General features: G+C 44.9%; 1 protein-coding gene across 2 annotated transcripts in view; it reads left to right on the top strand.

Moving 5' to 3' along the window:
• PIK3AP1 (phosphoinositide-3-kinase adaptor protein 1) overlaps window positions 1–12,422 on the top strand; it is a 112,025-nt gene that overhangs the window by 49,486 nt on the left and 50,117 nt on the right. For both annotated transcript variants that reach the window (XM_044753258.2, XM_044753269.2), the window contains 5 exons: window positions 3,307–3,443; window positions 5,722–5,866; window positions 7,545–7,687; window positions 7,812–7,944; window positions 9,971–10,167. In XM_044753258.2, coding sequence (XP_044609193.2) covers window positions 3,307–3,443; window positions 5,722–5,866; window positions 7,545–7,687; window positions 7,812–7,944; window positions 9,971–10,167 — 755 coding nt within the window. The remainder of the gene's footprint in view (window positions 1–3,306; window positions 3,444–5,721; window positions 5,867–7,544; window positions 7,688–7,811; window positions 7,945–9,970; window positions 10,168–12,422) is intronic.

A 12,422-nucleotide genomic window follows, 5' to 3' on the forward strand; every position in this document is an offset into this window, starting at 1 on the left:
TTCCTTTTTCTCCCCAAAGTCCCCCAGTATACAGCTGCATATTCTAGTTGTGAGTGCCTCTGGTTGTGCTATGTGGGATGCCGCCTCAGCATGGCCTGACGAGCAGTGCCATGTCTGCTCCCGGGATCTGAACCCGTGAAACCCCGGGCCACCAAAGTAGAGCACACGAACTTAACCACTTGGCCACGGGGCCAGCCCTAGTACTGATTTTTTTTTTTGAGAAAGATTAGCCCTGAGCTAACATCTGCTGCCAATCCTCCTCTTTTTGCTGAGGAAGCCTGGCCCTGAGCTAACATCCGTGCCCATCTTCCTCTACTTTATATGTGGGACACCCACCACAGCATGTCTTACCAAGCGGTGCCATGTCTGCACCTGGGATCCAAACTGGCAAACCCCGGGCCGCCAAAGCAGAACGTGTGAACTTAACTGCTGCGCCACCGGACCAGCCCCTATACTGATTTTTAATGCTTTCTTTATCACATATTAAGTTTTTATGAGAATGAAGCTTGATTTTTGGGCTGTCTATTGTATTTAGTTGCTCTGTTTAATTTTTTATAAATTTAATATAAAATAAGACTACCCTTTTTTGTGTTTTAAACTTTAGTAGGAGACATAATACCTATAGAAATGGAATTTTCCTAGATAGAAAAGTTGAATATTATAAAGAAGAACATGGTTGCAACCACAATTGAAAATTCAATGCAAGGAGGGGTGTACAGCTTCTGCTCTCAATTTTATTTGAAAACTGAGGAAAGTTTTCCCCATGATTATTGATTTAGTCAGGTTTTCTACAAATATTGAGACAATTTTGGTAATTTACATTTTTCCATAAAAATTCTATTGAAAATTTCAAAATTCCTAGCATAGAGTTTTCATATCAATGTGTTTCTAAAAATTCTTCTCTGTATCTGTCCTTGTCGTCTCTTTCTCACTTGCCTTATTTGTATTTTTTCTGTTCCTTTCTGAGTTATATTTACTAGGGCTTTGACTCTTTGGTCAGCAGACGAATGGGTCAGTAAACTGGCAGAAATGAAGAACTTTTTCTTTGTTGAGGCTGTGGTAGACTGTCCTGTGCATCTGTCCCAAGGAGATTATACTGTATAGTAACCGGCAAGGGTGGGTGCCCACCACCCCAGCCACGCAGGATAGTCTCGAAACAATTCTGGAGTAATGAGTAGTTCTGGAAGCTTCTTGCAGTTTTAAGGAACTGATGGAATGTTTTAAGTCAATGGGGCTATTTTCTCATCCAGGAAGAACCTCAGAAATGAAAACATGGGATGTCCAGGCATCTAATAAAAAAAACTTGAAACTTGACGTGATGTTACCCAATTATTAAGAAGAAAAAGATTAATTATCACTGATCTTTTTGGCTCTTTCCTTCACAGGCTCCTGGGGTGGGTGGGGGTTGCTTGGGTGGCGTGTACGGCCCTGTCTGTGGGGATGGGCCTGGCCATATTAGAAATAAAGGATCAAGGAGGGAAGGGTGTGGGGAAGGGCTAATCTGGTGGAGAAAATGGCAGCCTTTGGTTAATTTGGCTTGGAGAGCAGGGAGGGGAGGAGACCACTGCACTTAGCTTTTGCAGGGGGATAATTCGCGTTGAGGGAGAGGGGAGTCAGGAGGATTGGAAAGGAAAGGAGAGGTATAGGAGATTGATGGCTCTGATGCCTGGCGAAAAAGAGTCTCATCCTCCATGGAACTCTCAGGTTCCTCTGCCCCGTGTCTTAGCACTAAATTCTGCCTGGATTCCTGTTGTGCAAACAGGGTCAGAGACCTGGCTGCTGCACTCAGCTGGGCCTACTGGAATAGAGTGTCTTGGGAGAAATCACGGAGAGGGGAAGAGCAGCAGGAGTACGTTCCTCACTGCCCATCACACTCTGGGGCTGTGTGTAGACATAGCTCAGCACAGATGTCAGGCTCTAGGATGGGATCCCTGTCCAAGGCTGTGGGGCTTTTAAGCTGCATATCTGGCAAGGCTCAACCCTCCCTAAGATGAGCAGGTTCTGGAGGTCCTTGTCTCACAGGTGTAGCAGTAGGACATGGTGGCGCCTTGGTGCCCTAGCCCTGCTCCCCGACCTCAGCCTTTATGGTTATGGGAGCACAGCCTCTCCCCTGGCATGAATTGGGGTCTAGGGTACAAGTCTGTGGTTACAGCTTTCTGTGGAACATATCAGTGGCCTGACCCACTGACTGCCCAGCGTTCTATAAGGACTGTTTGCCATGAGCTCTGCAGGAGGCCAGCTCCTTTCTAGGAAAGGCAGGCTGCAGGAGTCAGCCAAGCTAACCTTTACCTGTCACCCCAGCCACCTTTTAGATTGTGGGCTCCCTGAAGGAAGGATTGATGTCTGATTCATCCTTATGTCCTCTCAGGGCCTAACATGTTTGGCTGGCTCTGTCAGTGGTTTAGGAATGAAGAAGAGCAAGCCCAAGAAAAGGACTGGGTGAAGCTTTGCTCTCCTCTTAACAATTCTTGACCATTTTATCCTTCTTGGAGGTTATCTGATGAAGCTTTGGACTATCTCCCGGAAAGCATAGGCAAACACACACACATGTGCACACACAGAATCTTGCACACAGGTAGCCTATCAAATGATGGACCTTGGCCGAGAGTCCCTACCTTAGAGCTCTGGTCCGTTCCACTTACACCATCTCAGCATCATCTCGTTCTATGCCATGCCCCACACATCTGCACACCCCTGCTCACCTGCTGTGAATCTGTGCACACTCTAATCTTCTCACAGTAGAGCTGTTGGCTGTGGCACTGAGCTGGACCTGGCTACACTGATCTAAGATTTGTTGAAAATGGTTGCTTTTCATTGTTCCTCCAGAAGGGGTACATTGGCTCGCCATGACCTTGAGGAATAGTGGCTTCCCGGACAGCACAGGTTTTACTTGATGTTCAAAGGATGACCTTTAAGTGGACAGCCCATTCTTGACCCCACCTTAGGAGAAGGCACCTCCTTTTCTCACAACCCCCAAAGCCAGCCCTGCAAGAAGTCTGGAGGTAAAGCTTTACACGCCTATTGGTTGAGACTAGACTTGCCTCAGACATCAGCCTGCATCAGACTTTTTGGCTTTCCCCTCCACCATCATCCTCTTGCTGTCACCCTATCCCTGTGGCCTACATGGTGGTTGACTTTTCCCCCATTAGATCCTCTTTCATGATTTCCTGAGTCACTCCCTTCAGCTTGTATTTGTTTGACATTCAGAGCCATTTCCTATTTGGTAATGTTTGGGGCCTGCATGGGGTGGAACGTGCGCACAGTTCTTCCTTCTGTTCCCGTTCAGCCGTGTTCTCTATCTTCCAGATTCTGGCTGTGACTCAGTCACTGACACTGAGACCGAGGACGAGAGGGTCCTTCCCTACTCGAAGCAGCAGAGCCTGCCACCGGAGACTTTGCCTGGGAACCTGATGGTGGTGCAGCCGGACCGCATTCGCTGTGGGGTAGGCACTCCCGGGGCTGGGGGATCCATGTCAAAACAGGGGCTTTGGGTTTTTCAATGCATGTGTTGTGGTAAGAGGAGCGGGGTTCTCCTATTGCACCTCAGTATAACCCTAGCCTTCCCATGGGGTTTCCCCTGTACATTAGCTGCCCTGGGAACCCCAGTGCCTGAGCCTTGGGCACACCTCACTCCTTTAAGTCAAAGAGAGACGAACCCTGGAATGTATGTGTTATCAATCTAAGATTTTAGTTCATGAATCAAAAATTTAGAACATGTGGGAGACCAGCAGACATGAGCATTACAAGACACTTCTGCCAACCCTGAGTTAGAGTCCTGGGTCTGTTCCTGCCTGCCTAGCACTTAGAGGAAGGAGAGGTGGGCATTTTGAGACCTTACTTCTCTGTCAACTGGACACTGGCATGACCCAAAGGAGTACCTGGAAGCTTGATGGCTGAAATTTGCTAACCAGTAGTGCTTTCTAAAGGGATAAGATTAATGCCTAAGCATAATGTGACTAACATATTCAGCAGTGGGACATATATTAACAGGTGACACGGATGTGATGGACAACTGAGGAGCCATTTTCATTTGAATCCTACCATAGTATTGATAGTTTTCCATTATATTTCCTTTCCTGATGAAAAATGTGTGATATTAGTTCAGAGCAGCAAAATGCTTCCCTGTGGACACAAGCCCTTTGCTAAGATTGCCACTGTGGGCTCCTTGAGACAAGAGGGTGTGAGAGCTGTGGCAATGGGAAGTACTAGCTTCCTTGCGCTTGTGAGTGGTTTTCTGTGCAGCCTGAGGCTACGAGGCATTGGGCAAGGACTCCCTATGTGGGCATTGCAAACTGCTGCTTTGGGCTGGTTTGAACTCATGGACATATTTGGTTTGGACTGCGCAGTGTTTTAAGAATTAGGCATGAAAATCTGAGATCAGGTTGGTGGGTGCCTGGGGTGAGGAGATTTGGAACTACAGAATGATGCCCTTCGCATGCCTCTCTGATTTCCAGGCTTCCGTTCCTTCTCTCATCCTGGCTCCCCACTAACCCAGGATTCTCCTTGTTGCCTACTCTAGGTCTCTGGGTCCTAGCATGGCTGGGCTGGAGTTGGGTCCTGGCTGTCAACAGGGGAGACACACTCATTCTCTTGGGCTCCCCATGCTCCCCGGGAGAAGGAGCAGGTGGGACAGGGCTGGGCCTGCAGCAGGAACCTGGTCAACCACAAACTCATTGCACTCAGCCTAGCAGCCTCCAGGAGCCAGAACATGCCCCTCCCTTGCCATGTGAAATCATGGCCCTTGTCATGAGGGGCTACTACTATAAGGACTTTATAGCAGAATCTTAGGATGAGCACTTGGGGATTCACTACTGCCAGAAATCTCTCTGTTTCCCCTGTTTTTTGGGGGGCCTATCCTTACCAGTTCAAAGTCTTGAAAGGACCATTCTCCAGCTTAACTAGCACGGTAAAACGACATAATCCCATTTGGCAGGTTCAGCAAGAGATCTCAAAAATAGCTGTTATAAAATAGCTGTTCAGGTTGCTCACTACCTTGTAAAAATTAATCCTTCAATAAATTTTATTTATTTATTTATTTATTTTTTTGTCCATAAAACAACAGAAGGTTTTTGGTTTGGGGAACAGCATAAGTTGCAGAACCTGAGAGGGCTTCTCCAGGCTGGTGCCTCTCACGCTGTGAGGTGCATGCATCACCCAGGGGTCTTGGTAAAATGCAGACTCTGGTTCAGAGAGTGCAAGAAGGGCCTGCGATTCTGCATTTCTAACGAGCTTCCAGGGTATGCCCTTGCTGCTGGTCCCTTGGCCTCAGTTTGAGTAGCAAGGCTAGTCTAAAACTGCTCCTTCAACTATCTGTGGTGAAGAATATTTTTGCTTTCTCTAAATTTTCAATTCTGCCATGGACCAATGCTTTTGTAAAATACAATAAAGACAGAAATGCCATAAAAATGAAATAAAAAGACATATAAAATACAAGCCCAAGGTTTTTAATAAAATTATTTTTAGGTTCAGCAGACATAAATTACTCCATCAAATTGCTATAAAGGTTTATAAATAAATGTTCACTCTCGGTTTTTCTACCTTGTCTTGTTGGGACCCGTGGCAAACAGTCACTGCTCAGCACTGGACCACAGACCCCACTCGGCTCCGGAACAGCCTCCCTAGACAGAGCTGGGGCCGCAGGAGCCGGGCAGACCCTCTGGCCCAGCACCCTAATAGGGGCCCCAGGATGGAGAGGGGACGATGACTGGTCTTCTGTTCCAGGCAGAAACCACTGTCTACGTCATTGTGAGATGTAAGTTGGATGAGAGGGTGACGACAGAAGCAGAATTTTCTCCTGAGGATTCTCCCTCCATAAGGGTGGAAGCCAAGCTGGAGAATGAGTACACCATTTCCATGAAGGCTCCCAGTAAGTAGCCCTGTTTACCTCCGGAAATTGGGCATCGTGTTTGGGAAGAGGCCTCCTCTTGCTTTCCTTTACCTGTCCTGTCTTTATTCAGCAACTGAGAAAAGCGACATGTTGCAGAAACATAGATATATCATGGGGGAAAAATGGATATATTAAAATGTTATCATTATAAAGTTCACATATTAACATTTTTTGAAATTAGAGGAAAATAGGCAAAAAGTCATCTGACACCCTACCACTCAGTCTCATTTGCCTTTGTTCATAATCTTTAAAAATATAGTTGTTCCGATAGTATCTATTACCTTATATTCTATTCCTCTCTATGTAATCTTGATTTATTCTCTCCCCTCCATTTACCCTGTGATATTAGAGACTTTGTAACTTTCCATTTTATAACATATTTTTTCTATTGCAAAAGTAATGTGTGTTCAATACAGAAAACTTGAAGACTACAGTAACCATAAAAGAAAGTAGGTAGAAAATTACCCATATGCTCATCCCAAGGGAAATCACTGATTTCTGTATTTTTCCACATCTGTGTTCATAGCTTCATATTGTTTTGTAGCCCCCTTTCATTACCTGGAAATACACTATGAGTATTTTCATGTTAATAAATATTCTTTTACAATGTGATCCTTAATGGTTGCAAGGTAATCTGTTGCATAGATGCACCATAATTTATAAGACTAGTTCTTTGTGTTAGACCTGTATCTTATAGCTATAATTTTTGAAGCTGTGTAATACTCAGTTGAATAGAAGTAACATCTTTTAAATTTCATTTCCTCATTGTCACATATTTATATGATTTCTGATTTCTGATTGTTTTAAATTATGATATATTGAGCATCTTTATGCATGCAGAGGTTTTCTTCTTTTGTATTTAGGATGATTTCCTCAAGATGGAATCCCTGAAACAATGGATATTTTTAAGGGTCCTGAAAAATAGTGCTTAATTGCTTTCTGAAATATTACTACTATCAAGTTTATTTGCTATCTACTATCACCGACGCTAGCCGTTACCATTTTAAATATTTTTGCTAATTTGATACATTTTAAAAAAGTAGCCCATCGTTTTAATTTGCATTTCTTTGATTACTAGTGAGGTTGAATATTTTTCCATGTTCTCTACTTGTCGCATTTCCTCTTTTGTGAATTGAATCTTTGTGGTTGATGTATTTTTAATTTTTTCTTTCCCCCTCAAAACCCCTTCCTGTGGTGTAGAGCGAGAGCACCCAGGGAGAGAGCATAGTAATGACAGCCGCAGAGCAAGTGAATCAATTCTGCTGGCCCGGTGTGGCGGAAGCACAGAGTTCTACATGCCAGGATCCTCCCACCTTCTGGTGACCACTGGCCTTTATATAAAGTACTTAAACTCAACTCTTCTTCCTGTTTATTGCAGCACTAGGCCTACAGTAGAGAACAAAACAGATGCAAATCTTCCAAAAATTAAATTGCAGACCCAATGAGGATAATTCCTCTGACTCAGAGGCCTCCCGTGGGCTAGTCTGCTCACCTTCTACTTCTATCCTTTCCTCACTTCCCTATCTCCCAGCTCACCTCCAAGATCTTTCTTCCAGCCCCCAATTAATTTCTTCACCATTAAGAGGAATCCATGAACACTTTGCCCTGGACCCTTGTTCTTCCCGGGCACTTTCATAGTATCTTTTCTTCTGTTCAGACCTTTCATCTGGGAATGTTTCCCTGAAGATATATTCCGGGGATTTAGTGGTGTGTGAAACCGTTATCAGCTATTATACTGACATGGAAGAAATTGGGAATTTGTTGTCCAATGCCGCGAATCCTGTGGAGTTCATGTGTCAGGTAAGGATGTTGAAAGGAAACCTGAGTTTTCTGGATGTGTAGTTTCTGCTCACGCTTCATCAGCCTTGAATCTGCTGGATGGGAGATAGCAGGGTTTAAAATCTATCTTTCCTTTTGTATTTAGGCCTTTAAAATTGTGCCCTACAACACAGAGACGCTTGATAAACTGCTAACTGAGTCCCTGAAGAACAACATCCCTGCAAGCGGACTGCACCTCTTTGGAATCAACCAGTTGGAAGAAGAAGATATGATGACAAGTAAGTCAATAGTCAAACCTCGGGAAACCCACAGTGGGTTGATTCCAGTTTGTTGGTTTCACCATCCAGGCAGGCTGTGCTCATATTTTCTGCTGGTTCCTGCTCTACAGTTCATCCTGTGAGAAGGATTTATTCTTCACTGGCTAGCCAGAGATTCTTCCAAATTGTAAATCTGAATAACTCACTCCCTTGCTAAAAACCCTTTGTGGTTCTCACTTGCCTTCTAGATTAAGTCCAAACTCCTTAACCTGTTTATAAGCCCTTGCTAGGGGGCTCCTGCTGTGCTTCTGCCCTCATCTCTCTCCCCTCTCTTCCCTGGCTTCCGTGCTCTGCTCTAGGGATGGCATGAACTTCTTTCGCCCAGTGCAAGTTCCACCCTGCCTCTTGCCACCTCAACTCATGGGAATATAGTTTCTTCCTGTCCTTTTTGGTCGCCATTCACCTGGCTAGCTTCTCTTCACCTCCCTGCAGCAGCTTAGGTAGCACTTCCTCAGGAAATCCTTCTTGAACCTTTGGTAGGTCCCATCTATGTGCCACAGACTCCCCTAGCATCTTGGGTGTCTTCTGTCCTAGCACTCCTCAGCAGTGTCTGTCTGCTTTGCTAGGCTGTCAGCTCAGTGAGGACTGGGGCTGTGTCTGGGTGGCTCTTGTAGGCTCGGAAAAATATTTGTTCGATGAGGGAGGAGTGGTCTTGTGTGCACTGTGACATGCTGGGAGCTGGGAGACCACTTGCATGGGGATGGTGCCTCGTGTGCTGGACAGGATGCTTGTTATGGTGCTTCTGTGGACACCACTCTTCCTTCATGCCATGGTTGCACTATACAAATGGGATCAAGTCTCTGCTTACCCTCTGCCTGCGTTCCATCCTTCCATAGCCTAAGAGAACCATAAGGATGAGGTTATATTTCCTTTAAGTCCTTCTCCTGGGGGCATTCTCTCGTTGCTTCTCCCTATTTTCCTACTGAGGAATGTTCTTAATCACTTACAGCAAGTGTATATATTCTCTGTTCTTAAAATCGGGGCTCAGAAGGGAGTTTTTCATAGCCTGACAATGTGGGATCTTGGGGACATTAGCAGATACTTTATCCCAAGGATCATATACTGGTGAACAGGGAGCTGGGTTTGTCTTATAAAAAAATAAATATATGTATATAAATACATAAAAGTATATGTATGTATACATATCTGTATCTCTATATACGTATCATTGTTGAATTTAGAAATCAACTTTTATGAAAACGACAAAAAGATTTCTCCCCCAACTCCACAACACAAACATGTCTGTTTTCTTGGTTGAGTTTAACTTGCTGTAGTTAGGAGATATTAGGAGGAGGAGGGGGTCATGGGGGTCCAAGGACTCTCAGGAGTACTTTGTTTCCCGTGAGTCAGAGGGTTGATGGACATCCTGGGGTTCATGTGCGTTAATACCAACATTCAAAACCTGTCCTAAACAGGAAACTCACAAAATACCATCTTATTAATCCTCCCAGTTCCCTTTGAGATAGTCTGGAAATATTTTCTAGTTCAAAACTAAGGGCCATGAAAAGACTAAGTAACGTACCCAGGACCATTTGGCATAGTTTATGAAACTGGGACTAACAGCTAATAAGATGGCGTTCTTTCTTTCAATCAGCACAAAACAATTGTTTCAAAGTGCTCTGAAATTTACAGAGAAGGTCAAAACATGATTCCTGTTTTACTTTGTGGCTACTATTTAAGCCTTTAGAAAATCAGCACATTTTGAATTAGTATTATTTCTCAGGATTCTCCAATCCTTTTAGAGAAAGAAGGTAGGATATTAATTATTAGATTTGCTAATTAATTAACATATCATTTCTTCTGTCATCTGAGGGTATAATCTTCAGTGGTGAAGGAAGCTGTCAGATGTTAGAGCAATCAACCAGGAAGTAATGATTGAGTGCCAGCTGGATGCCATGCTAGGCTTACCAGTTCTGTCTCTGTGAACAAGGATGCCCTGTGCCTTCATTTTTATCTGTCCATTAAGTTTTCCTTGACAATTTTTCAGATCAGAGGGATGAAGAGCTGCCCACCTTGTTGCATTTTGCTGCAAAGTATGGACTGAAGAACCTCACTGCCTTGTTGCTCACCTGCCCGGGAGCCCTACAGGCATACAGTGTGGCTAACAAGCATGGCCACTACCCCAACACCATTGCCGAGAAACATGGCTTCAGGGACCTGCGGCAGTTCATCGACGAGTATGTGGTAAGGTCAAGGCGGGAGAGCCCCAGGGTTGGAAATGCACTGTGTGGTCCTAGGGCTGCCTTTTCACCAAAGACGTGGTTGGATTTCATCTCCACCAGGTGCCTCTTCTGGCAGGGCCTGTATGTGTGGGCTTAAGAGATGATCCCTGGGGTCACATGGACCTGGATCCAAATTCCTGTACCAAAACTTATCAGCCACGTGACTTGGGGCAAATCATGTACCCTCTCTCTCAGTTTCCTGCTGTGCAGAAGTAAGATAACAATAGTTCTACCCATAGGGTTGTCTTAAAGGATAAAAGGAAATAATATATGTAAAGCACGGAGGTCCACCCTCAAAGAATTTACAGAGACATTTATAGAGTGACGCTGCTGAAGATTACTGCTTATCCCTCTTCCCCAGTCACCTCCCCCCCTGCCTCCAAGGCACCGTGGTGGGATGCTGCCTGCTGTCAGGCCCAGGTGAACTGTGTTAGAATTCGTTCCTTCCTTAGCAGAGACCACAATAAAGCTCTGCACCTAGGGCTTCAGGGGGGCCACTGTGAGGCCCCACCTCTGCTGGCAGCTTGTTTCCCTTTCTGAGCCTCTGCCCTTCTTGAGGTAGATATGCCCAGTTTATCTGCTCACCTCAGTTGGAACCTCCAGATCCTCCTTGATTGTTGACTTCTGGGTCCTTCTTTGAGTGTAATCTCATCCTATGCCTAGGCTTTATTCCGTGCCCTGGTATTGCTTCCATTGTCTTGGAGGCACCTGCCCTTCCTGACTCCACCTTTTTCTGGTTTTCCTCCATCTTCACAATTCACAGCGGGGATGCGAGAATAGCTCAGCCTCTCGTATGGGGCTGTGGCCTCAAAAGTAACGATAAACACAACCCTGTCTTGCTTTCTACTTTCAGACAGGCATGAGACTGATGCCGCCCCAGAAACTTAACTCTCTGCTATGTATTTGACGTTCTACAGGGCAGTGAGTCACCGCGGCATGGAGAGGGAGCTTCCCAAAGTTTTGGGGTGATTAAGTCTGTTGAATGAATAGAACAGCCTGAGTGTCTGTTTTGGGCATTATTGACATAAATGAAGCTAAAAGATGCTCACAGTCCTGGAATATTTACTCAGCTTTACTTTGAAGTCACAAATGTATAAAATGCTATGTTTCATTTCCATGCCAACAGTTTTTATTAAGGACATACTGTGTTCATAGTAATAACTACTATTATTTGAATTTATTTGGTTGGCAAATGCATCATCTCATTTAATCCTCACCACAATCCTTTAAGGTTGATGGTGTTGTTATCTCTCTGAGGAAAAGGGCTTAGAAGGCAGAGTACTTGTGCCTAGGTCACACACTAGTAAGGGCAGACAGGATTTGAACCTAGTTTGACGCTGAAGCTGGGCTTGTTATTCTACTCTGTCTAACAGGGAAGTTTAAAGACGTACTTTCAGTTTGCACTGAAGTTAGTCTGGTTCACATTTCTCATATCTGCTTTCATCTCCGGCTATAATCACCTTCAACCAAAGCATCTTCAGCTTTGCTACCAAAAGGTTGTCCCTACATGTTGTTTATGACCTCAAAGAACTGTCCCATTTCCTCGTTCCACCACATCAAAACCAAATGCCACAACTTGAGTCTCCAACACTTCACAGCTGTCACCTGATCCACTCCTTGGGTCCCCTCAGGAAATCAATAGAGTGTCATTAGCAGATTAGTTCTCTTGGGGTAGTGATGATGAAAATGAGGATTTTTGTGGGTTGATGCTGAAATAAGGATTGTGAAACACCAGAGTTTCTTGCCAGGAAAAGTTGTGCAGAGGTTTCGGAGAAGCAGCTCCCTGGCTTCACGATCACCTGGAGGTGGAATGATGGAGGCAGCCTGTCTGACTTCAGGGTGCTTCATCCAAGACCATCTCTCCTCTTGGGCACACAGGATATAAGAGCGAGGGGGCCACTCTGGAGACGTGCACTGTCAGGCACCTTGGAGCAGCCTGCTGAGAGGAACAGGGACTAGCGAATCAAGTTCCTAAGGGATCTCTGACTACCCCTAAGTGCAAGAACACCTTGGCTACAGCCCTATTTAGTCTATTTGAATTTCCATGTGGCTGGTCAGTAAGGGTTACACCCTTGTGTGTCTTTGGTTCCCTTTTGAGGAATCACTAGGGTGTAGTAAAAGGTCAGAAGCCAGGATTACAGGCCCTTGAGTAAGGCACTAGATTTTTCTGAGCTTTGGTTTTCTCATCTGTGAACTAGGGAATAGCAAACCTTTCTC

This window comes from Equus asinus, chromosome 2, assembly GCF_041296235.1.
Source record: "Equus asinus isolate D_3611 breed Donkey chromosome 2, EquAss-T2T_v2, whole genome shotgun sequence".
Lineage (NCBI taxonomy): Eukaryota > Metazoa > Chordata > Mammalia > Perissodactyla > Equidae > Equus > Equus asinus.